At 48.6% G+C, this 26,671-nt stretch overlaps 1 protein-coding gene across 18 annotated transcripts in view; it reads right to left on the reverse strand.

Annotated features, from left to right (window-relative positions):
• The window catches only part of NRXN2 (neurexin 2), a 286,100-nt gene that overhangs the window by 145,512 nt on the left and 113,917 nt on the right, over positions 1 to 26,671 (reverse strand). For 8 of the 18 annotated variants that reach the window (XM_042439702.1, XM_042439700.1, XM_042439698.1 and 5 more), the window contains 10 exons: positions 23,179 to 23,340; positions 22,177 to 22,615; positions 21,184 to 21,567; positions 20,509 to 20,712; positions 17,750 to 17,776; positions 10,681 to 10,800; positions 7,973 to 8,357; positions 6,709 to 6,899; positions 5,300 to 5,473; positions 101 to 220 (listed from right to left, as the gene is read on the reverse strand). In XM_042439702.1, coding sequence (XP_042295636.1) covers positions 101 to 220; positions 5,300 to 5,473; positions 6,709 to 6,899; positions 7,973 to 8,357; positions 10,681 to 10,800; positions 17,750 to 17,776; positions 20,509 to 20,712; positions 21,184 to 21,567; positions 22,177 to 22,615; positions 23,179 to 23,340 — 2,206 coding nt within the window. The remainder of the gene's footprint in view (positions 1 to 100; positions 221 to 5,299; positions 5,474 to 6,708; positions 6,900 to 7,972; positions 8,358 to 10,680; positions 10,801 to 17,749; positions 17,777 to 20,508; positions 20,713 to 21,183; positions 21,568 to 22,176; positions 22,616 to 23,178; positions 23,341 to 26,671) is intronic. The other 10 variants (XM_042439701.1, XM_042439703.1, XM_042439699.1 and 7 more) reach the window with 3 other exon arrangements.

A 26,671-nucleotide genomic window follows, 5' to 3' on the forward strand; every position in this document is an offset into this window, starting at 1 on the left:
TCTTTTGAAATGCGAAGATCAACCTTGCTTCGGAGTATTTCGGTGTATGTGTTGCACTGTGTTTACCCCCCTGCCTTTTAAAAACTGTACTGCTACTCACGGTCATTGCACACCGGGCCGCCGTATGAGGTCATGGTGCAATCGCACGTGTAGCCGTCCCACTGTTGAAGGCAGACGCCCTGGTTGGCGCAGGAGTCCTCCGTGCAGGTGGTGCTGGGACCTAGAGGAAAGGACCAAGGGGATGGAAGAGGAGGATGAGAGACAGAGAAGGTTCAGCCAGTGAAGCCGCAAGGAGTGGAAATTCAGACCCGTCCCAAGCAAAATGACCAAGGAATTCCAGACGTCACGTTTTTAATTGAGAAAAACAGCATGCATCTTTAGTCATATAATCCTAGAGTTGGAAGGGACCCCAAGGGGCACCTAGTACAGCCCTCTGCCATCCAGGAATATACAACTGCGGCACTCTTGAAAGATGCCCATCCAACCTCCACTGAAAGATCTCCAACAATGGAGAGCCCACCAGCCGTCAAAGTAGACCCCTGCACTATGAAACAGCTCTTAGAGTTAAAAAATGGTCATCCTAATGTTTAGGGGGATTCTCTTATCTTGAAATTTGAACCCATTGTTTCATGGTCTAGTGGTCCTTGGAGCAGAAGAAAAGAAGCTCACTGAATCTTCTACTGGGCGCCACTTCAGATATTTAAAGGTTATGTGTCACCTTTCAGACTTCTCTTCTCCTAGATAAACGTACCCAGTTCTATAAGTCAATCTAATTCCAGAGTCTAAAAATAGGGGTGCAGAACGTCTTTTGGGCCAGATTTGGCTCTGCAGTCTGTGTTTCCCCGCTGCGGCTCTAAAATGACTTCATGTCATTGCATAGTCTTGGCAATCCTTGCTCTTCCTTGCATTAGTTGTCTACTTCTGGGCAAGCCCATAATCATGTTATAATTTATTAATTCATTTGCGCATCAAGTACCCTTAATGCACCTAACGCATAGCAGCTTTCCCTCCATACAGTGGTCGGACGCGAGCACATAGGCAATCGGCGCTATTGAAATTGGAAAGAATGACGTTCAAGGTTACATATACATATACTGTATACACTATGACTCCAGAGACCAGGGTTCGAGTCCCTGCTTGACCATGGATCTTGGTCAAGTCACACTCTCTCAGCTTCGGGGGAATGCAAAGGCAAACCTCCTCTGTATAAAACTTGCCTTGAAACCCCCCAAATGGAGAGGGTCGCCATAAGTCGGAAACGACTTGAAGGCATGCGACAACAACTATTGAGAGTGGAACACATATACTATCCATACTTATGTATAAGTCTAGAAATTCAGGTCAAAAAATGGACCCAAAAACCTGAATCGACTTATACATGGGTCAATGTAAGTAATGTACATAACGTAAAGAGCTGGAATTGCTATATGGCCCTGAGTTTTACCTTCGACTTATCCATGGGTCGTATCAAAATCCATAATTTCGGCCCCAAAACTTGCCCTCGACTTATAAGCGAGGTCGAATTCTAGTCGAGTATATATGGTACATAAAAATAAAATAAAATAAGAAATTAACCTGCTAGAGTTTGAACATCATCTCTTCGGTGTTTTAAAGGGGCAAAGGCAAACGCCGTACCCTGTTTCTACCCAAAGGCAGATGTTTGGGGGACAGTGGTCATTTTATAGGAATATCTAGGTCCTCCAGCATAACTCTATGGTCAAAGTTAACCAAAAGTCACACAGAAGGAGCTAGCGATTCCTAGAGAGGACACTCTACTAGGCCTTTGTAGCTCCTCCAGTTGAAACTCTATGGTCAACTTTAACTAAAGTGGCACTGAAAGACCAGAGTTCCTAGAGAGACACTCTCTAGGCCTTTGTAGCTCCTCAGTGAAACTCTATGGTCAACTTTAACTAAAAGTGGCACTGAAAGACCTAGAGATTCCTAGAGAGGACACTCTACTAGCCTTTGTAGCTCTCCAGTGAAACTTCTGTGTAACTTTAACTAAAAGTGGCACTGAAAGACCTCGAGATTCCTAGGAGGACACTCTACTAGGCCTTTGTAGCTCCTCCAGTGAAACTCTATGGTCAACTTTAACTAAAGTGGCACTGAAAGACCTAGAGATTCCTAGGAGGACACTCTACTAGGCCTTTGTCTCCTCCAGTGAAACTCTATGGTCAACTTTAACTAAAAGTGGCACTGAAAGACCTAGAGATTCCTAGGAGGGACATCTACTAGCCTTTGAGCTCTCCAGTGAAACTATGGTCAACTTTAACTAAAATGGCATGAAAGACCTAGAGATTCCTAGAGAGGACACTCACTAGGCTTGTTAGCTCCTCCAGTGAAACTCTATGGTCAACTTTAACTAAAAGTGGCACTGAAAGACCTAGGATTCCTAGAGAGGACACTCTACTAGCCTTTGTAGCTCCTCCAGTGAACTCTATGGTCAACTTTAACTAAAAGTGGCACTGAAAACCCAAGATTCCTAGAGAGGACATCTACTAGGCCTTTGTAGCTCTCAGTGAAACTCTATGGTCAACTTTAACTAAAAGTGGCACTGAAAGACCTAGAGATTCCTAGAAGGACACCTACTAGGCCTTGTAGCTCCTCAGTGAAACTCTATGGTCAACTTAACTAAAGTGGCCTAAAGACCTAGAGATTCCTAGAGAGGACACTCACTAGGCCTTGTTAGCTCCTCCAGTGAACTCTATGGCAACTTTAACTAAAAGTGGCACTGAAAGACCTAGAGATTCCTAGAGAGGACACTCTACTAGACTTTGTAGCTCCTCCAGTGAAACTCATGGTCAACTTTAACTAAAAGTGGCACCAAAAGACCCGAGATTCTGAGAGGACCACTCCACTAGGCCTTTGTAGCTCCTCCAGCGCAATTCTGCAATCAATGTTGCGATGTTGACCGTAGAGTTGCACTGGAGAGATTCCTAGAGAGGTGTCCTCTCAGGGAAAACATAGTGTTTTTGTTATTTGCAGTCTTTCCACATTCACTGGGGTCCTGTGCCCCTAACCCTAGCAAATGTGGAAGGAGTCTGAGGGATGAGTGTAGTGTGTTTTGTAAATACTACATCCTTGTATTTTATGTTTTATGGCAATAATGGAGAAAGAACGGGAGGAATCTCCTCAGTGACTGACTACTACGCTCTTAAAGTGCTGCTATTCCACTCTCTGGGGGCCTCCTGTTGCACTCTGGGATTTGTAGTTCAAGGAGGGGGTATTTAGAGGCTCTGAGGCCTCCCAGAACTGCAAACCCCAAAATGCAACAGGAGACAGTCAGAGCAGTCAGTGGAATAACAACACTTTAAGAGTGTACACTTGTCCCTCCATATTCGTAGGGTTTAGGGGCACAAGACCCCTGTGAATATGGAAAAACCGCAAATAACAAAACAACCATGTTTTTACCTGAGAGGACGCCTCTCTACTGGACTGAAATGCCCAGAGTTCCATACTGAGGAAATAATCCAGTTCGAGAGTGACTTCACTGTCCTGGGCTAGTGCTGGGGAATGCTGGGAATTGTAGTACACTGTGGCCCCAGAGCTATCTCTGGCAGGGAGTCCCATAACCCTCCAAACGTAGTTGAACTGCAGTGCCCAGAATGCCTCACCAGTTGCATCCACACTGAGGAAATGGTCCAGTTTGAGACTGCTCAGTGCTGAGGAATCCTGGGAATTGTAGTCTATTGTGGCCTCAGAGCCATCTCTGACAGAGAAGTCTCAATGTCTCCCAAACACTAGCATTCCCAGGATTCCCTAGCATTGAGTTAAAGCCGTCTCAAAGTGGGATGTTACTCCTGCAGTGTGTGAGAGAGATAGAAAGGCTAGGGACTGGATTCATTCATTAACTCACAAAAACACACTGCTTTGACTGCCAGGGCTCAGTGCTATGGAATCCTGGGAATTGTAGTTTATTGTGGCACCAGAGCTCTCTGACAGAGAGGGTTAAATGCCTCACAGACACCAGAATTCCTGAGCATTGAGCCCTGGCAATCAAAGTGAGAAAAAATACACAGGGCAAAATAAATACTGAAAATGGCCAGGCACCTCCTCCTCCTCATCATCATCATCATCCTTTCCTTGGTGCCAAAGGAAATGGCCCTCTCCCCGCTGCTGCCTTGCTGGGACCAAACAGAGGAGGAGCTCCTCTTCCTGAGTCTGGCAACCTCCTGTTGCCAACAAGCCTCGAAGATCATTCCCCAAACGTTGGGCCAAAACTCACCAAATCCCCCCGTATCTCACCAAATATTCAGTCAAAATCCCTGGAAAGTCCCTCTAATGCTAATATGGCAATAAAATGTAGCCCTCATTGAATAAAAATAATTGGAACTTATTTCAACTCTCAAAATTACCATTAAAAAAACCAAGCACCAAAATCACACCAAAGGCTCTGAAAAGGACCCATTTGGTGTGAAAGTCACCAGATTGGCAAAACCCTGCAGGGACGCCCCCTAGTGGTGAAAAACCGGGAATGTCCTGCCGCAGGAGGGTTATGGCAACCCTAAGTGTGGTGTGATAATCTCCTCAGGTCCTTTGGACAGCAGGGTGCTTACGCTTTTAACCTGACAGGGCCTTGATGCTTAAGAGGATCCAATCGCTTTGGTGCTGGTGTTTTATATATACAGTGTGTGTGTGTGTATATATATATATATATTCTTGTTGTGGTTTTTTTAATTATGTACTTCATTCATTTCTTTTGATGTTGGGTTTTTCACCTTCCATTTTTCGTTGTAGCCCTAAGCACCTTTGTGAGGGGCAGAAAGGCAAAGCATAAACTAAGTACAAACATACATTCTTCTTTAAAATGGAGGTATTTCAGTGGTGGGGAAAATGTGGAGCAAAGCAGCCGTAGAAGAGAGGTGTGCAACTCTTTCTTGATCCTCCAGGTCCTCCCTCACAACTCCTTGTAGCTACAATGCAGTACCTTCGGCCCTCTGTATCCACAGATTCTGCATTCACGGATTCGGCCACCCACCCACCTATGGCTTGAAAAGGTTCACAAGCGCACACAAAACCCAACAAGCGAACCTTGATTTTTCCATTTTCCATAAGGGACAACATTTTGTTATGCCCCATTGTATATAATGGGACTTGAGCATCCATGGATTTTGGTATCCGCAAGGGGTCCTGGAACCAAATCCCAGTGGATACCAATGGTAATATGGTCATTAGACACCTTTTCCTTGATGTGGACATAGTAGTCCATGCACTGGCGAAACCTCGACTAGACTGCTACACAGCCATCTGCTTGGGACCACCCTTGAAGACCGACCCTCCCACTCGCAACATCTCTTACCATCACAGCCCCTCTCAACATGCCCGATCCGGTGCAGGGCGTCGGCGATGAGGTCTGGGAGTCGGCCGTTGAGGTCCACGGAGGCCAGGCAGCCCTGGAAGCCGTCCCGCGAGGCCACCAGCTTGGGCAAGTTGCTGAACATGTTTCTGCTCAGGCCTCCGATGTACAGCTCCCCTGCAAGGTGGGACAGGAGAAGCTCAACAAAGGCAAAGGTGGCAGGTTGCACGCCTGGGTTGCTCTTTATTCCTGTCACTGCTAGATGGCAGATACAGCAGACACAGCAGAAGGGCCTAGAGCATGAACTACTCAGCCATATTATCCTCCCACCTCTCAAAGCTTTGTCCTGGAAAGGAAGCAGCTTGGTGGCATAGGATTTTTATGGGGACCGCAACACAGGGTGGAAAAGTTGGGCTCTGAAGTCAAAAACAGCTGGAGGGCCAAAGTTTGGAAAGCACTAATCTAGAGCAATGGTTCCCAAACTTTGGTCCTACTGATGTTTTGGACTTTCATTCCCAGAATTCTCAACCGCTTAACCAAGTTGACTGGGGCTTCTGGGAGCTGAAGTCCAAAACACCTGGATGATCAATGTTTAGGAGCCACTGATCTAAAGTCTGGACAAGTTACTTGTTTGGATGATAAACTCCTGCAATGCTCTCCGCAACCAACTTGCCAGCAAAGATATCACTATAGGGAGGTGCAGACTGCACTGGGTGCCATCTCCAGAGTATAAAAATATACTAGCGGCCAAATATACACCAACATGATCCTGGAGTCCAAACATTAACTTCTCTATGCTCCCCTGAAGATGAACAAGACCAACGTGGAAACAAATGGCACCCAAGCAAGAGATAAATGGCAAGACTGATGCCATGCCAGCAAGAACTCAAACTCCGAGAGAAGCAAATAGACCCTTTGCATGGAGGCAAATCTTTGCATCCTTCGCCTTCGCATTCCAAGGACAAATACGTTTCCATATTCATACTCTGAGACGTCTTTTAGGGAATTATTCGGCATAGAAACATATGCAGATTTCCTTTGTAATAAAACCCAAACCCACGCTTCGTGCATAGGAAACAATGTTTTGTTCTGCAGAAAACATACTTGTCTCCTGTGCCGGAAACATGGTCTCTGTGTGCATGCGCATGTGCGCACAGAAAAGCTGTGCATATTTTTGTGTAGAGTAATTCCCCCAAAGGTTTTGCAGACTGCGAAGATGCTTTACCATGGCTCTGTTCTCACCGCGGTTTTTGAGCGTCGAGAAACTCATTATTCCAGGAGAAACGAACAGTAGCAATTATTATTTCTATCTCTTTCATGGAGCAAGAAAAGTAAAGTAAAGATATGCCCTCTTAGGGTTATCTCCTGGTTTACGGTGGATGCTATTAGATGCAAGAGATGGACACGCTCACCTTTGAGGTCCAGGTTGCGGGCGCCATTGGAGTGCTGTGTGACCGTGCGGGAGTCGATTTTGAGCGTGTGCACGTTGTTGGTGTCGCGGGACACGATGACGTTGTGCCACTGGTTGTCGTTGACCGGCTTGTCTGAATTCCCCTTCATCAGCGACGGTCCGTTGCCCAGGTCGAAAACGTAGTGGATGTACCTGAAGAGGGGTGCGGAAAAGAGAGGACCAAAAGGGTCATCTAGTCTGAAAACCCCTCAAAGCTATGCCCCATTTGTAAAAGCTGAATGGCCGCACAACACTGACAAACAAGTAAGTCATGCAAGCAAGCCAAGCTGCGCCTGCAGGAAAGCTGGCCTGACCAGCTGTAAGAAGAATACCTTCTTAAATTAGCATAGCAAGGTGAGGTATAAATGTTGGAGAAAGGGAGGGAGACCTTCAAATAAATACAGCCAACGAAGCAGGCAGTTGCCAAGCCTTTGCGGTCTACTTCCATAGACGCATCCTAGACCAAGTCTGCAAAAGCTGTAATCTCAAAGATGCTACAAGATCCCTTTGCAAATAGATATGCCAGACTAACATGGCTATGGCTCCGAGTTCTAAGTTGCCCTGGCAATTTTTAGGATCCTGTATTAGAATGTATGGATGCTGAACTTGGGGATCTGTTCTGTTCAGATGCTGGTCTGTCAGGGAACAGAACTGGGTTTCTTTCAGGAAGGCTGGACCCTTGATTCACTGGGCCTGCAACTCTTTTGCACTGCAGAACTAAAGCAGTTTGGCACCACTTTAACTGTCACAGCTCCATCCTGTGGTATCCTTGGATTTGTAGTTTGGTGGGGGTCATCACCCTGGCCTTTCAGAGTGCTCTGGTGCCTCACTAAACTACAAATCCCAGGATTATGTTGGATACAGTCATGGCAGTTAAAGTGGTGCCAAACTGCTTTATTTCTGCAGTGCCCCATGAAGATCCCATGTCTCCTAATTTCTCCTGGAGTTACCTACGAAAAGATATTCAGAGTTTGCTAACCCTGACTCTAGTATATCACTCTGTCTGTCTTATTCTCGCTCTGTGTGCATAGGCTTAGAGAAGTTACTTTTTCAGCTCTGCTATGATACCAGATGGCAGGCCCACATGGGACATTTCAGGGTCCTTTTGAGATGGAAATGGGACTAGAGATTGGCTCATTCCAGCAAGGAAAGCCAAGTAGGTTGGTCTTGGACATGGCAGAAAGGAAAGGAAGCATGTGCAGATGCATAAATTCTGGATGCCTCACCCCTTGACAAGCTCCACCACAATGAAGTCGTTGCCGTTGCCGCTGTTGAAGAGGATGAGCCCATCGGTGGCCGTGGTCTTGAACTGGAAGAAGAGGTGCATCGAGGCGTAGGCTTGGAGCGTGGCCAGCGCCAGGTAGCTGGCTTTGCTCTTGAAGGTGACGGGGTCGGCGATGATGCTGCGCAGGCCGAAGCGGGCGTTCAGCTCGCAGTAGCTGATGTCCCCGTTCTTGCAGAGGTCCATGTACGGCAAGCCGTTGAAGATCAGGCTGCTCAGGTGGCCGATGAAGTTGGACGGCACCACCGAGATGAAGCGGCGCTCCGTCATGATGCCCGTCTCGATGTTGTGGAACTCCAGGCGGGTGTGGGCACCGGCCATCTGCCCTGCTTGGACCAAGCGCACCAAGGTGGGTGGGTAGAGAGGGGTGAGGAAAAGGGGTACACTGTTAAAACCAAGCCAAAATGGGATGGTCAAGGAAAGACACGTAACCCCCGAAGATCTCAGATCTAAGGTCAAGGTAAATATGGGAACGAAAAGCTTCAGGGCTCAACCGTCAAGGGCTTGCTGAATCATATCCTAGTCAAGGCAAGGGCTGGCTGGCCACAGACTTTCTGATGCCCTAGGCAAATAAATGGTGCCTCCCCACCCCTGGTTCATGTTCAAGTAGTTGGGTCACTAGGGATGTGCCTATATTGCAGAATGAACTCAGTTTGACACTGCTTTAACTACGGAGTCTCCATGCTATGGAAGTCTGGGATTTGTAGCTTTGAATGTAACCTTCTCTGTTGGGTGCCCCAACAAACTATAAATCTCAAGATTCCACATTAGTGGCAGTTAAAGCAGTGTCAAACTGCATGCATTCTGCAGCATAGCAGTAGCTTTCATCTCCCTTTGACCTTGGGGACTCCGAGGCCAAATACGGACCTATTGTGGTGTCAATGTCATCCACCAGGATGACTCTCCCCTTCTCCATCTATTAGGTTTTTGTTTTTCTCACCTACCCATCCCTTTTGACCATGCTATAAAGTCCAAGTTCTAAGTCCTAGTTGCTAGAAGTAAGAGTGTTACACTAAACAGGGCGGGAAAACTGCAGCCCACAGTCCTTGTGGGGTACCCAGTGGGGTACTGCTGCCACCCACCAATCTCTTCTGGGTCTGGTAGAGTTGTTGGCAGAGCTGATCTTCCCATATGGTCAGTAGTCCTGCCAGAACCAGAAAGGATGCTGGGCAACATCAGACCCCACTGATGGAGTCAATGAACTGCAGAGGTGGCCTGGCTGGCAGAGATGGCAGATGCAGGGTGGTTCTTGGGATGGACACTGAGTGACCGGTATTGGAATGGATAGTGAGTGACCCACTCTGTGGTGTGACCCAGCGTGGTCCATTCCCAAGCACACCCCTATTGATGCTCCTGTTCCTTGCAGTTACTGCCTGCCCTTTTCTAGCATAGCCAAGCTGTAAGAGGTGCATAGAGAAGGGATAACATTGTCCTCTTCTGTGAAGTTGAAGGCTTTCATGGATGGCATCCATAGTTTTTGGTGGGTTTTTCGGGCTATGTGGCCATGTTCTAGAAGAATTTACTCCTGTTGTTTTGCCAGCATCTGTGGCTGGCATCTTCAGAGAAAGATGCCAGCCACAGATGCTGATGACGCCAGCCATCTTCTCTGAAGATGCCAGCCACAGATGTTGGCGAAACATCAGGAATAAACTCTTCTCGAACATGGCCACAGAGCCCGAAAAACCCACAAAAGACTACTGTCCTCCCAATGGCTCAGGACTGGGCAAGCAAATGGGCACTGAGGTGAGAAGCAAAGAAGGGGAGCACTGAGGGTTATTTGTCCAGGGATTGCTCCATAATCTAAACCTGGAATTACAAGTTGACATTGTAAGACCATTTAAGACGATCTGAACTACCTTGTAACGCTGCCCTTAGTAGAGCCTTACAACGCTTTGGATTCCCCTTTTACATTCCTCTGTAAGGTCCAAAAAGCCATGCTGAATCAGAGCAAAGGCCTTTCTAGCCCAGCATTTTGTTCCCAGTCCAGAGGCGTAGGGGGTCTGAATCCAGAGTGGTTCTCCTAGCATCACCTCCCGAAAATAGCCAACAGCGCATGTCGCTTTTGCTCTGTTTACGCTCTGATCTAGACCGCTTGCTCAGTGCTCCCCGATATGCAGCTACCAAGCAGAAGAAGACAGGCCCCCCTACTTTCCCAAGATCTCCTATTGCCCTCTGGCGTTAGAAAAGGAGACCTGCAAGGGCATGCCCAGGACTATCTCTGAGTAGCTTAGGAGTAGCCAAGGTGGCTGAGGGAAATGCATGGAAGACTTTCTCTCATACTCTCCTCTTCCTGCTCTCTCTTTCCTCCTTTGTCTGCAAACATGGGTTCAAGGCAACTGAGCTGGCTTCCATTACTGCAAACTTTTGAGTTCAAAGCAGCTGAGTTTGCTTCAATTACTGAAAACTTGAGTTTAAAGCAACTGAGCTTGGTTCATTTATTGCAAACTGACTTATTTAATCTGGGAGAGAGAAGATGAATATGTGGACTCCTGCCCAAAAGCAAACTGCTGGAACCTCATTAATAATCATGGTCATCCTGACCACAGTTTGGTGTCGCTTGGGCCACACACATCCCGGTTATCCTCTGAAATGTTGGAGGGGACGTTCTGCCCTACCCTCCGGGTCCGACCAGGGCCACCCTCCTTGGCTTACCTTCCACTGTGACATTGTCCACCGAGAGCTGCAGGTTCTTCCCCCGCCGCACTACGCGGACCGTGTGCCACTCGTTGTCGTTGAGCTTTTGGCCAGCGAAAAGGGTCTCGGGGCCTTTACCTGTAACAGGGCAGGCAGGACGGTTGGGTCAAGGGAGCGCGGCCAACGCCAGGCCTAGCCGTCCTCCCCACACCTTCCCCCCGAGGACCCAATCCAAGACGCACAGCCGACCCTTTGTGCTGCCCAGGTCCGCCAGATCCTTCATCCCCACCAACACACGCAACACACACACAAACACACATGCACTCTCTTTCTCCCACACACACATACACATAGGGATTTGTGTAGTTTGCTATTCTTCCAAAAACACATGCCAGGAGCCTCACCTGACTCCATGGCACATAAAGACCACAATGTGCTGCCTTGGAGTATGATGGAGTCTCTTTCTTTGGAGGTTTTCAAACAGAGGATGGATGGCCATCTGTCACACAGGGAGGGCTCGGACTGTGCATTCCTGCATGGCAGAAGGGACCAGACAGCCCTTGGGGGATCTCTTCCAACACTATGGTTTTGGTGTTGCAGGTCCTGCGCCCCACAAGTGACACCACTGGAAACTATATGTGGCCTTCGGACCGTCTTTGGCTCGCTCCTGTACAAGACCCGACTTTGTATGGGGTGATTTCATTTTGTGGCCATGCAAAGCAATTTCGCAGCCATGCAAAGCAATCATTCGGGCTCTTCTGCATCTGGGCAGAGTGCGGCTAAAAGGCCAAAGGAGCCATTGAAAGAGGAAGGAGGGCAGGATGGATAACTATGCCCAAAGGTATATCAGACTGCCCAGTTTAGTCATGGAAATTAGTTATTGGGGAGCAAAGGTTTGTCTGGATACTCAGAGATAAATGACCAGGGCATCAAGAAAGAATGAAAATGTGTGCGCAAAAGCCAAATGCATCACCCAGAAGTGCAGTGAAAGGGGAGCATTGTCCATCAAATGAGAATTACCTCCCCAAAGTTGTTCTCGTCTCCAAAATTTCTAGCATTGCATCCTATAAAATGTCACCCGGATGTCTACAAAATGTTTCGGCGTCGAAAGAGGCAAAGTGACCAAAGGAGTGATATCACAGCAGACTGGAGAGATCTAGGCGTGCATTGTTTGTAAATGTCTCATTCTCTGCAATGCTAGAAATCTGGGGACTAAAGGGAAATTCTTATCAGAGGGACCACTCCCTCATTTTGCTCCTTCGTCGCTGCAAACCTTGGTGCCACCCATCCGCAAGGACGTCCGCAAGCCTCTTTATCTGTAGTGTCGGGAGGGAAGGGGCACGTAAATGTGGTAATATTTACATCTTCTTTTGCAAACCAAAAAAGGAGACACAATGGCAGCTAAATCCAGCTCCTTCCCACCCACCTCCACAATTTTTTGCTGGGTACAGGCTGCCACCCATCGGACGAACGTCGGAACGGCAAAAATATTCTGTGCCAATGGACAATCCAATCCTTAAACTTGTGCTTCCCCCAAGTGGAAGAGATGAGCTACTGCTGGGTTTGGAGAGCCTTGAGATGCTACGGGGATGAGCTACAGGCTTTTTTTGGACTGCAACTCCCATCAGCCCCTAGATTGCACAGCCAATGGTGAGGGATGATGGATGTTTCAGTCCGGAAACATCTGGACAGCCATGTGTTACCCACCCCAGGATCTGCTGCTTCAAACATGCCCATCTGGGACATTTTTCAGACCCTCCGACTGGGGATATTCCCAGTTTTCCGGGACCCACGGCAACTCAACATGGCGGGACCTGCTCCCCAACTAGCCAATCTAATCTCCTTGCATTTTGCTTATAAGACACAGCTTCCTTCCACTGAGGAATCTATCTTTATGACACGCTCCAAAGCAGTCCAAAATGTCAGAGTGGGGAACTGTGTTCCCAAAAGTTACGGCTAAGTCTGGATGCAGATCGCTCAGGAAAATGATTCTATTCTATTCTATGACTCTGTGGGCCTCATTCCCACTGACCAAAAAAAGTGGTTTGCAATCCGAATCGATGCAACGTCGGCGTGAGAACAGGAGTAATTCAGAAACATGTCCATTCCCAGGCATGAAAGGTGGAGCGGAGTAACCCGAGTGGCTATAGCTGTGCGGTCACACATGCCGCAATTTTCCAGACCGGGGTGCGTTTGAGAGGGAGAACTTGGGATGTGTAGCAAAAGCAACCATGTGGCCATTATGGATCATGGCAACCCTGCAGGTATGATGGGTTTTCTCATCAATATTGGAGTTTATCACGCGGGAGGAATTTCTCTTAATTTCGAAGGAAAAGAAAGTGGGGCCAGAATGCATTCACGTGAATTTGCTAGTTCAGCGAACTTACGTGAATTTAGATTGCGTTCAGACTGACTTCCCATTGCCCGAAATTGCATGTGGTAGTCTATCACGCAATAACGTGAAACCCCACGATTGCGTTCAGATTGCCATCGGATTATACTTCTAATTCCCCTTGTCTGATAAACTCTGTAGATGCACAGAGAACCGCAAATGAAGCTGAACTGGTTTCCTCTCCTCCTCCTCCCCATCCTCTCTTTTCTTTGCCTGCCGCTGCACCCGCATTGCAGAAATAACCCAGTTTGACCCCACTTTTATCAGCCATGGCTCAATGCTTGGAAGCATCGCCTTTTCTGTATGCCTCAGTTTCCTTTCTGTCTCATCGGATTTCTAAACCTCCCCTTTCCATTCCAGCACTGATCTCCTTTCTACGGATGGGAATTGTGGCTTGAACAGTGACACTTTTGTCTTCTCATCCCTCAAGCTTGGACACTCACCTGCATCTGGAAAAGGTGGGCATCCAAGTTCTCCTCACCTGGGTTCATCGGGCAGGTGCACGGTGCCAGCCTGCCAAGGTGGACTCCTTCGGACAATCCAGGGCATACCTGTCCACTGTGTTGTGTATGGACTTAGAGCTCTACGAAGTGGGCAAAAGATCTACTAAGGGGGCTGGGGTCGAGTGTCACACACGGTCGGAGGGAAGACCTCCAACGACGAAGGCGCTGGGCATGTTGAGCCTGGCAAAGAGAAGACCGAGGGGTGACATGGTGGCACACTTTAAATATTTGAAGGGCTACCACCCAGCGGAGAGGACAGGTTTGTTCTCTCATGCCCTAGAGCGGTGCTTCCCAACCTTCGGTCCGCCATTTGTTTTGGACTTCAGCTCCCAGATGCCCCAGCCTACTTGGCCAATGGTCAGGAATTATGGGAGCTGGAGTCCAAATCACCTGGAGGACCAAAGATTGGGAACCACTGCCCTAGAGGGTAGGAGCAGGTCTAAAAGTTTGAAGTTACAGGAGGGAAAGTAGATTTTGGCTGAACATTAGAAGGAACTTCCTGATGGCAAGAGCTGTTTGGCAATGGAACCGATCCCCTAACGTCTTCAAAAAGAGGCTGGAGACGTTTTAGCTGAGGTTCTTGCACTGAATGTAGGGTTGGTCTCAACGCAGCGTTGGTTCCTTCAGACTCTTATGATTGTATGACTAGTTCTTCCCTCCTGCCCCACTTCTCCATCTTTGTCCTCATCGGCATGACCATGGCGAGGGTCTTGTAACGGAGGATGAGCAAAGAAGTGCACTTTGTGCTTCTTCAGCTTGTGACAATGGAGGCATAGTCACACACTGCGCATGATGTGGTAGTTGCATCATGCACCGGTCCCTGGTGAGGAGAGATGTGCTGCGTACTGGCGGCAACAGAAGGAAAGAGTTTGCAGGCACAGTAGCCATGAAGGAGCTAAGATATGGGGAAAACAAGCTGTTCACAAGTGATGGGTTGTCCATCTTCTGTGTGACCCTGGGGAAAAGTGCAACCGCTAGCATAGTGCTCCAACACAGTTCCCACCAATTAATTTTGGCCAAAGAAGAAACCGGAAGGAGGAGCCAGGGATTCTTTTGTACCTTCCTCCATATTTGTCCACTCTGCAGTTTGCAAAAGCAAGCATGACACTGGGTTGTGCAAAGCGGAATATGTGGTCCGCATTCCAAGGGTCTCTTGTCATACCACTTTGCTGAAAAAGGGCAGCTCAAAGCCACCTTGGTGGAAATCATTGGCCGCATTAGCAGGTGTGTATCTCGAGGTGACAGGCGCATTATATCTTCTTTTCGCTGGCAGTCAAGGAGCTATTCAGCACAACTGCGGTCGTACATTGGACTTGGGCAGCAAAGCTGGATTTTGGGACACAAGGACCTAGATCCAGCACTGTGTGTGTGGGGTGTAACGTTTTGCATCTCCCTACAGCAGATGTTGAACTGGAGGAGCACTGCAATGGCTTAAATAGGGCCATTTTGTTTGGCCCAGGCAGACTGGGGCCAAGTTGCCAAACATGTTTATGCGCAAAATGAGCAAATGTGGGAAGCCCCCAACTCACTTCAAATCCGCAGGCCAGTCGTGCGAGGAAACCAATGGATGCCAACGGAGAGTCATTTGTGACAAAGCACATTGTATCATCTGCATATGGAGCTCACCTGAATGCTGTTGATTCAATATAACTTGGTTTTCAGGGATGGGAAGACACATGTCCCTTTTGGGTTTTATTTCATATCTTATGATGCCGATCTTATGTTTATTTCATTCCATCTCTGTGTTGGTTGGTTGCTTTTTTACAAAATTGTTTTCAGACTCTGTATAAATATCCAAACAGATTTTCATGCCTGTTGTGCACTCAAGACGCACATTATTTCATGCACTTTTTCTGAATCTGTGCATTTTTGCAAGTGACCCCGGGAGAAAGGCACAGTATAAATGCAACAAATAAAGGTATAATTTTGCATAATATACTGTAATATGTTTTGTGCTTTATAAAGCCTCCTTATTATATGGATGCACTTGCAAGTTTTTACATGGTGAGCTACCATGTAAAATCTGGGAAAGTGCAGATACCATAAACATCCCCCATAACCCACCTGAAATTTGAGGGACCTGCTCTATGGGATGAAGGTCTGTAATGCGGGTGTATAGGTCAGTGTGGCAAGTGGGTTCCAGTGGTCAATTATTTCGGCCATTTATAACAATGTCTATATTATGTAGTTACAAATGCGACGTAGGATTTTTGTCCCCAAACGCCCTGCTTTTGCGTAAAACCCCAAAATGTTGTACAGTGGCTGGGATCTTCCATCAGAACTGCACAATGCATGCAGTTATGTAGTGTGTTAGACAACCTTCGTCTGGGATGGCAATGTGTGCAAGTGAAGCAAGACACCAAATGTGCAACCGAATGAACATGCCCAACGTGCAATGTGCAAATGCACATTCCTGCACAATGTGCAACTTCACCTCAATGACGTTCCGCCGATCCAGATGTAGATCGCCATCTTCTTCTCCAGCAGTGACCAGGATAATGGGGCTTCCCCCACAGACTTTCAATGCTCTGGGAAATCTGTCCTCCTGCCCCCCAACAAAACATAAAGCAACTCCCTCCCTCTGCTCCCAAACCAATGTTCAACTCATCTCAAAAAAGAGATGGAGGTGGAGAGAAAAAAACCCACCCAACCCCATTCTTGTTTTCCCTCATATTTGTCCAAAGGAGAGTCCTCTCCACGTTCCCAAGTATAGTGTGGAGCATGCTACTGCATCCCCTTCTGCAAATGCACACAAAGAGGAAACTGAGGTACAGAAAAGTTGGCGGGACTCACCTTGAGGGTGTTGCAAAGAACCCAGGAACCCTGGCTTTCAGCAGCTCTCCTGAGACCCAAAGAGGAGTGGGGCAACTGTTGTGGGGCAACTGATACTACACTCTATAAAAGGGGATGGCAGTGGTGCAGCTGTGTGTCACACTAAAAGCCTTTGTGCACATGGAAGCAGCATATATGTGCATGGAAGCATGAACAACCTTCTGAAAACATTTTAAGATGCAATTAGATAACCACTCCTGCCATCCGGTAAGCCAAAACTGGGAATCATAGAATCATAAAGTTGGAAGAGACCCCAAGGGCCATCCAGTCCAACCCCATTCTGCCATGCAGGAAATCTCAATCAAAGCATCCCCACTGACAGATGGCAATCCAGCCTCTGCTTAAAGACCTCCAAAGAAGGTCTTTAAGTCACTGAATACCTCTTACTGTCAGGATGTCCTTCCTAACATTGAGGTGGAATCTCTTTTGCGTCCGTTGCTCCATTGTGTCCTATTCTCTGGGGCAGCAGAACACAAGCTTGCTCCATCCTTAACATGGCACCCCTTCAAATGTTTAAACAGGGCTATCATATCACCTCTTAACCATCTCTTCTCCAGGCTAAACATACCCCAGATCCCTATAAAGCATGGTTTCCAGACCCTTCACCATTTTAGTCGCCCTCCTTTGGACATGCTCCAGTTTCTCAACATCCTTTTTTAATTGTGATGCCCAGAACTAGACACAGCATTATCCCAGATGAGGTCTGACCAAAGCAGAATAAAGAGACACTATTATTTCCCTTGATCTAGACACTATACTTCTATTGATGCAGCCTAAAATTGCATGTTGGCCACCGCAATATTGCACCACCCTCCAAATGTATTTTAACTGTAGCTCCCAGCATGCCTTACCGTGTTGGACCAAGCTCTCCAGCAATCCTAGATCAAGGTTGGGGGGGAACGCTCGGCTCTCCAGATGCTTTAGACCGCAACTCTCATTGATCCTAACCATTGGCTTGGCTCACAGCGGGGATGGGTGCCAAAAACATCTGGAGGGCCAGACGTTTCCAACTAAGCCGTGATGGTCTTCATATATTGGTGGTGCCATCCTGAAGACTGCTAAGGAGCCGAACCACAGACAGATGTGGGACTGGGATGTGGGACAAGCCTTGCTCCTTTTCACTTTATTCTTTGGAATCTTGCTCTTTCAAACACACACTCTCACTCTCATATACACACGCACAATACACACATATACACACCCGTTGGTCTTCAGCCAATGAAACCCACACCCAGAAACCGTAGGGTGAAAGAGAACAAGTCAAAATGAGAAGAAGCCAGCCAACACAACCAACATCAAGAAAGCAAAAGGGGTCAAAGAAACGAGAGAAAGAGAGAGAGAAAAGAAAATGGCAACTTACTGGGGTTACAGCCTATCCTGACACAGTCTGAGATGGGGGATCGGGAGGGGAAGGGAGAGAGAAGAGAACAAGAGTTTTTATATCCTTCAAGGTAACGTTTGCAACCAAACACCCAAAAATATCAACAACGCAGCCCACCATCTGGGGACAGACGCACGACAAGGTGGGCACTTGCTTTGGCACTGAGGTGCTGCACGCATTTGGAGAGGTCCTGATCTTGCCTCCTTGAGGACCAGAATCGGTCCAGGAACCTTCGTAAGCCCAGCTTTACCACCTTGGACCCCAGGACATGGTGGTCTCCTCCACCAAACCCACCAAGGGTTGAGGATGGGACCTTTGGACATGTCCATCTAGAAGTAAAACAGTGCCTGGATGTTTTATCACACTGCCTCGATACGTGATGACCATCCTGTCTGCCACAGATAACCATGTTCAGATGTGGGAAGCACTGCCCACCTGCAAATTTCAATTGGAGGTCAAGTCCCTTGAAATCCACTGCAGGTTTGTTTTGGGCCAGGCTTTGGTCTACCCTGAAGTGTCTGAAAATGGCCGGTTTCATGCGCAGGCTCGGCTTATCCATTTTGCAGGGAGAAGGAACGGCTCTGAGCATCTTCCTCCTCTTCTGGTTTGGGATACCTCAATGCGGGCAAGTGGCCACCTTGTAAAGGCCAGCTGTGCAGGAGAAGGGAGCGACTGGGTGGCAAGCCATTCCTTCCTCCCCATCCTGAAGCTACGGATGCGGAGGAGAAGGGCTTACCATGGAGCAGCATTTAAACGCAGAGAAAATAAGGTGCGGCACAAAGTGTCTTATCCCTCCCAATACTCATCGGCAACTTCCCTGGAAAAGAGAACCTTTGGAACTGCCAGAGACTAGCTTCCCCAACACTGACTCCATTCGCATATAGGGCTCATGATTATCGGAGAGTGGGGCTGAACTGCCATCCTCAGTCCTGGCACTGGGCTTGCCCAGAGATGCCCAAGGGCAAGATTCATGGCACACCTGATGCAAAGGACTGGGCAATGGGAGCAGCCACTCGCTCTCTGGTAATCCCACAAAGTGCCCTTCACGCGAAAAGGAGGCTTGTGGATTCGGTGGAGCTTTGCAAGCTCCAGAAACCACTGTTGGAGTCAATGAGAGCAAAGAGTCCCATGCAATGCAATTGTCCCTCCACATTTGCTGGGCTGCAGGTCTCCCATGAAAGTGAAATCCCACCTTTCTAGGAATTTCTAGGTCCTCCAGTGCAGCTCTATGGTCCACACTAAATGTTGGCCATAGCATCATGCTGGAGGAATTACAAACGTCTAGAGGAGAATTTTCTCTAGCAATCTCAACATCCACCACAGAATCATTCTGGAGGACTTCCAAATGCCTAGAGAAGCATTTTCTCTAGGAATCTCTAAGTCCGTCGTCACGACTCTATGGTCAACATCCAGCAGAGCTGCTCTGGAGGACCAAGAGGTTCCTGGAGAGAACATATTACACAAATCCGTGGAGAATCAATTCATCCAAAGTCAAAGCTGCAAATGCGGAGGGCTGACTGTATGGCACAGAGTTTGGAAAAGTTACTTTTTTTTATCGCACCCCTCATACCTGGGGAGAAGAGTTGTGCTTAAAAAAACAGCAGCCCATCAACGCCGCATATTCTCAGGGGAAATATTGCTTTGGTGGGACTGATGCTCTCAAGTCTCTGCTGTATTGAGGGCGGTGGTTCTGTCAAGGAAGGATAGGAATGGGGACGCCCCCTTTCCGCAGGCTGCACAACTGGCCTCGGCGTGCGTCGTCAACCGCTACAGAGAAGTGGATGCAAACAGCCGTAGGACCAAATAAGAACCCCTCCCATGGAAGACAAGGTCAATGGGGTAGAAATGGCGAGAAGAGATCCCAGGGTCTCTTGCACACTACATAATCGTAGCACTTTCATACCTCTTTAAGAGCCAGCATGGCATAGTGCCTTGAGCTACAACCCTGGAGACCAGGGTTCGATTCCCTGCTCAGCCGTGGAAACCCACTGGGTGAGCTTGGGTGAGCCACACACTCAGCCCTAGAAAACCCCACAATACGGTCACCTTTTGTTGTCACTGTGTAGCTTCAAGACTTTTCCGACTCACATTATGGGTTTTCTTGGCAAGATTTCTTCAGGAAGAGGTTTGCCATTGCCTTCCTCTGAGGCTGAGAGCATGCGACTTGCCCAGGGTCACCTATTGGGTTTCATGGCCAAGCCAAGAATCGATCCTAGGTCCCCAGAGTTATAGTCAAACCATAAGTTGCCATAAGTCGGGCATGACTTGAAGGCACACACTCTTTCAGTCCTGGGATCTGTGGCTTTGTGTGGTATTGAGAATCTCCTGACAGAGTAGTGCTTTACCAAACTACAGATCCTAGGACTCCACAGGCTGGCGCGAGTTAAATTGGTATTAAAGTGTGACAATTATGTAGTGTGAAAGAGACCCTGGGTGCCAAAAATGGGGAGGGGGGAATCTTTAGGGAAAGGCAGAAGGATCATGTTGTAGGGAAAAGGACATGAATATCTCATGGGAAGAGCCTTTGGTCACTTCAGCTGTTTGCTCTGGGTTGGCCATGTATTTCCCAATGAAGGGTCAAAAACCAAGGTGATGGGAATGGGAGGAAAGAATCGTATTTTGGCCCCCTGATGGCAAACCGATGATGGGTTCAGCCACCCTCCATGATGCCAACTGGGTTCATGGGGAGAAAAAGGAGGAAGTCAAGAACAGGACCAGGGTCCTGGCCAGATGGTTACCTAGGTTGACCGTGAGCTTCATCTGGCCCCCGTCCAGCTCTAGGCGGAGTGTGTCGGCCGACTCCTTGGAAGTGGTGGCCATCATGAACCCGTACGCCCGTTGGGACATGAAGCGGAGGGACACGTCTTCGGCCTCCGTGTGCATGACCGTTGGCAGCATTATCTTCATGTACATGCTCCCATCGTAGCTCAGCACCGTGGCCTCTGCCCAAGTGGCCAAGGAAGAGGGGAAAAGAAGCAGAGAAAGAGAGACGTTATTGTGGGAGGCTGGTCTTATAAAATTATTCCTCCCTCTAGCCCAGTATTTTCTCCTACTCTGGGGCTCTGGAGGCAATGGCCTTCCAGATGTTGTTGGAGTTCAGCTACAAGGGGCGATTGCAAATGGGGTCCAACAACATCTGGAAGGGCATCTGTCATCCCTCTCTTCTCTCCCATCCATCCATAGATCCATCTATATGTCTAGCTATCCCTCCATCCATGTATCCATTCAACTATCCGTCCGTCCGTCCATCCATCCATGTATCCATCTATCCATCTGTCTGTCCATCCATCATCCATCTATGTCTCCGACTATCCATCTAACTATCTATCTGTCTGTCCGTCCGTCCGTCAGTCCATCCATCCCTTCAACAAATAACCACACACTCCCTTCCCTTCCCCACAGAGCCCCCTCACCTCTTTCACACAGCCGTCCCAGGTAGCCGGTGCCCACACAGTCACAGATAAATCGGTTCCAGCCCTCCCGGCAGAGCCCCCCGTTGCGGCAGGGAGAGCTGCTGCACTGCTTGAGGGTCTCCCGGGAGCAGAAGCTGGAGACGCCGGCCACGCTCTGCACCTCGGCCAGGCGGCGCACATCGCGGCTCTTGCCGTCAATGAAGAGGTCCCGAACACAGCCTACATAGCCATAGTTCAAGAAGGCCGTCCACACTTCCGGGGGCAAGATGAGGTCCAGGCGGTTCTCAGGGAGCCCCCCCAGATACATCTCACTGTCCAGATCCAAGATCTCACTCTCCCCACTGGCCAGGAACGGGGTGCTCCGGCTGTTCACAGAGATGGACCCTGCAATGGGGAAGAAAGTCAGCAAAATTACTCCAATGGAGACTGACCAGTGGTCCATCACCCTAATACCTGGTCCCTCCTCTCTTATGTCCCTGCCCATGTTTTGAGATCTGCAGGAGAGGTAAAATCACTTTTTCACTTTTGCATCTGTTGCATTGAGGCTGCATTGCTCAATGGCTTGCACCAACATTGCCACCACCACCCCATCCACCACCTGGGCTCCTCTCAGCAAAATGTTCTGAGTATTCAACAAAGGACAGGGAAGCCAATTCCGAGCTCCAAAGCCAATTCTGATCTCCAAAGCCAATTTTTGGGGAGTGACAACTCCCAGAGTCCTGGTTGGAGGATTCTGGGAGTTTTAGTTCCCAAAGCTAAACATTTCTGGGTTCTGATGGTAAAGAGTGACGTGAAGATCTCCTAGTCTGTGTTTTGGTTGTTGCTGTTGTTGCATTTCTCTGAATTCTCAGGGCTTCTCTTCAAGCTGGATTTGGCACTGACTTAGCCCTTTAAACAGAGCACATTTACAAACAAAAGGCTACCCAAATGAGGCTTCAAAGAGAAGGCACACGAATGGGAGCCACAGCCGCCCCTACATTGCAGCCCCCTCACCTTTGCGACCATCGCGCTGGAAGTCCACGTGGCACCACTCGCCATCATTCACTTTCTTACTGCTGGCCCGCATTTTGATGCCGCCTGAGCCCATGTCCAGCAGCAAGTATAGGTAGCCGTCGAGAAGCTCCATTGCAAAGTAGTCAGCCTTGTGGAGACGCTCGGACCGGCCTTCTTTGGGAGGCTGCAACCTGCCGTGGCTGAAAAGCAGCAGCCCATTGGGCTCCGTCGTGCGGAAATCGAAGGAGATGGAGCCCGTCTTCTTGGTGTTCCACTTGGGCAGAGAGATGTAAGCTTCGGGAGACTCAAAGGTGACCGGGTCCAGGGCCGCGACGTTCTCGCAGCGGAAGACCAGGTCGCCGTTGATCTTCATCTTGGGGTCGCCTTCTTTGGCCAGGCGGGAGAGTTCGAGCTTGAAGTCATTGTTCTTGTAGACCACCTGCCAAGAGACAGACTTGGCTAGCCTGATCAAAATGAACTCAAGTTTGCAGCCCTTGGAGTAAGCTGAGGACAAAGCAGGAGAGCGGGAGAAGAAACTGGGACATTTTAAAAGTGGGACGATAAACTGGAACTGTCATGGCCAAACTGGGGGCACTAGGAGGGTCTGTTCCCTCTTGGTTTCCAAACTGCCATCTTGGTACAATATATATAGATATTTTAAATCCATGGATTCAGCCATCCACAGCTTGAAATGCCAAGGCTGAGCTCCAAAGTCAATTCTGAACTCCAATGCCAATTCTGAGCTTCTAATGCCAATGCTCAGCTCCAACACCAATTTTGAGCTCCAAAGCCAATTCCAAGCCCCAAAACTAGTTCTGAGATTCTAATGCCAATGCTCAGCTCCAACACCAATTTTGAGTTCCAAAGCCAATTCCGAGCCCCAAAGCCAATTGGGAGCTGAGGGTCCCAGTGGAAAAAGCTTTGGATATTTAGTCCGTCTGCTTCCCAAGGAGCCCACCCACCCCGACATCTTGCTACGATCCCCGCCCTCCAAAGACTCACATCCTTGAGGCATCCCATGAAATTGTTGCTGACAGGGGACCCCGGCAGGTCAGCTGTGTTGGGGCTTCCCCCTATGTAGAAGAAGTCGTCCGAGCCCAGCATGGTGTAGTCCTCTTGCGTGTAGCCGGTCGTGGTGAGGATCCCATCCACGGAGATAGTCACCTGTCCATCATGAGCGCAGGGGTCGGGGAAGGGAGGGTTGGGGGGGTGGAAGGAGACAAGGAGACAACCAAGTGTTAACCAAGTGGGGCACTGGCAAGGCGAAGGGGGGAGGCTTGGAGAGGAAGGGGCTGTGGACTCATTTTTATGCCTGATTGTCTCTTTGGAGAAATGCCACATATATTTTCTTTTTTGGGGAGAAGAGAGAGAGAGAAAGAAAGGGAAGAAGAACAAAGTGGAGTTGCGAGGAAGTGGGGGAGAATCTGCACAAGGTTTGATGGTCTGGTGGTGGAGTCTACAGGGACATTCACGCTTGGCCTCTTGACTCAATGTGTATCCATAACCATGGCCCACTTTGCCCCCATGCGTCTCTTAAATCACTGACCCTCTCATGCTCTATGGCCACTATGAGTTATGGAAGTCCTACCAACCAAGGAGTCCCTACTTGTGATGGTTTTTCACAAGAGGTCTCCGGAGGATGGACCTGGGAGAAGAAAGGAACCCGAAAGGGATACCGTTGTGTCGAGGGAGTGTAAAAGAGGAGTAAAAGTCCACAGTTTAAATCAGAAATGGGGACATTGAGGTCCTCTAGATGTTGCCCAGCTCCAAGTGCCAGCTTCCTTAGGCTGAGGAGGCTTCTGAGATGGTGGTTCCTTGGAGATCCTGGTTTTTCGTCGCCAAGTGAACGTGGGTTGTATTGCACACATCTTGTTAGTTGGTACCTTGGGCATGTCACACTCTCTCAGCCTCAGAGGATGGGAATGGCAAACTTGTCAAGACAATGCCCACTATATGTTTGCCTTTGGCTCGCCATAAGTTGGAAATGACCTGAACGCACACAGCAACAACTGCAAATCATGTCCTTCGGAGGTGCGGCTTTCTTCATGTGGAGCAGAGCTTTGAAAACTTAAGTGTTTTAAACTTAAGTTGTTTGAACTGTAAACTCCATATTCACTGTGCAGGTTGGCAAGGGGATTCTGGGAGTCCGAGTCCAAGGAATCTAACTTTCTGGTGCGGAGGCAGAAAATATGCCCTGGCAGTCGCTGCAAAAATCCTTGGTCTAAGGCAACTGCGCAACTTGTCTAGAGGACAGTTCTTTGCGTTGCTCTTAAGAAGTACGGATTTGGAGTCGGCTCCATCAGGGAAGCGCACTGGAGTATGAAGAACTTGTAGACAAGGCCAGCTGGGATTGCCCTCCAGAACTGATGAAACATGCAGTGGCTCAGTATCCTCATGTGCGCATATACATATATATATGGAACAACCTCAAACGTTGGCAAAGCTCTCCCAAAGGATCAAGCCGCTTGTCTGAGGACGTAAAGAGGTCATCTGCAGCAGCCGCCGGAGGTTCCTAAGTCAGTGGGTCGCCGAATGCGCTTTGAGTCTTAGTCCAGACTTGAAAGGGTGCCTCGGCTTTGTAGAAATAATTCACTTCAGCACCGGTTTAACTGCCCTGGTTCCATCCGACAGAATCCTGGGATTTGTCGTTCGGTGAGCCACCCGCACTCTTGGTCAAAGAAGGCGAAAGGCCTTGCAAAACTACAAATCCTGGGATTCCAGAGGATAGAGCTGCAGGACTTAAAAGAGCTGTCAAAGGGCATTATTTCCACAGCGTAGATGCACCCTACATCTCCCACAATCCCTAACCTACAAGTTTGCCCTTGTGGCTAGGGCATTCTGGAAGCTGGCTGTTCAAAGGCCCAAAGACATTGTAGCATAAGCTTTCATATACTCTGGTTGTGCCTATACCGCCGGGGGTGTGTGTGGAGCTGTTTGGCACTGCTTTAAGTGCTGCAGCTCCATCCTATGGAATCCTGGGATATGTAGTTTTGCAGGATCTTTTCCTTTCTCTGCCTAAGCGTGCCTCACCAAACTACAAATCACAGAATTCTGTGAGAAGGAGCCATGTGTTAAAGCGGTGTCATAACTGCATTATTTGTACGGTGCAGAGGCACCTATAGAGGCCTAATTTTAATGTTTTGGGGGAATGGGTTCAGCTCCCTTTGGAATTCTTCTTTCAAGTCTGGACTAAATGCTGGAACGGATTGAATGTTCCCCTGACATAAGAGCCACAAGCTCCCACTGGTCAGGTAGGCATGAAGGTGGACATTATCTCCAGTATCAGTATATCATCCAGAGAGAAATGCCCAGCTTTCACAAGTCATGACTAGCACCTCAAACATCAAGTTGAAAACCAGTGTGGCAGAGTGGTATGAATGTTGTACTAGGATCGGGGTTCGAATCCCCGTTGGGTCATGGAAACCCCTTGGATGACTTTAGGCAAGTCACACGCTCTCCGTCTCAGAGGAAAGCAAGTGCAAACCCACTCCAAAGGGATCCGGCCAAGAAAACCTTGCGATAGCTTTGCCATTGTTGTTGCTGTGTGCCTTCAATTCGTTTCCGACTTATGGTGACACTAAGGCGAACCTATCCTGAGGCTTTCTTGGCACGGTTTATTTAGAGGAGGTTTGCCATGGCCTTCCCCTGAGGCTGAGAGAGTGGGACGTGCGCAAGGTCACCCAATGGGTTTCATGGTTGAGCTGGGAATCGAACCCTGGTCTCCAGAGTTGCAATCTAGCCCTCAAACCATGGCGTCACACCAGCTCCTAGGTTATGGCTTGCCTTAGCGTCACTTGAAGGCGCATCGCGGCAATTTCCATGCCGGCTGGTGGATTCTGGTTGCCGTCATCCAGAAATGGATCATTTCCAAACTCTAGTTAACGCAGCCTCGGTTGTGTCCCCACCTCTGCTCCTGAAATGGCTCTGCATCAGCCCAATGGCATCATGCATCTTTCCGCCTTTGGATGAAATGGCTCTTGGATCTCATTCAGCAAGGCTTGCTTCTTGGAACAACCAACCTGCTCATTTCCTCCTCTGGGATCCAACTATATGTATTTTCCGGAGCTCCATGGAGGCCTCCTTGCAGACCTCACCCAGAGCGAGCAAATGCATCGGGGAAGAGGAGTCGCTTGGGAAGCTGGCCAGGAACTCTTTTCATTCCTCCCCAAAACCAAGCAAAGAATAACACACCAGGACAGGAAGCACAGAGAGGCAGAAGTTATTTGGAAAGCGAGCCCTCGGAGGAGGCTGCAACCCACAAGCCATTAAGGCTGCGCTGCATTTCCGTGGAATTTCAGCCTCGGCCTAAATGGTTTGCGGTCTGCCGCCGAACAGATAAAAAGCCAATCTCGGGCCTATAAATAATAATAAAAAAAGAGGCAACCGTCGCAACCCAGCAAACAAGGAACAAATGCCTTTTAAAAGAATATATATATATATATATACATACACACATAAATACATAAAAGAGAGGGACCTGTGATTGAGCTTTTTC

Source organism: Sceloporus undulatus, chromosome 9 (genome assembly GCF_019175285.1).
Source record: "Sceloporus undulatus isolate JIND9_A2432 ecotype Alabama chromosome 9, SceUnd_v1.1, whole genome shotgun sequence".
In the NCBI taxonomy this organism is placed as follows: Eukaryota; Metazoa; Chordata; class Lepidosauria; order Squamata; family Phrynosomatidae; genus Sceloporus; species Sceloporus undulatus.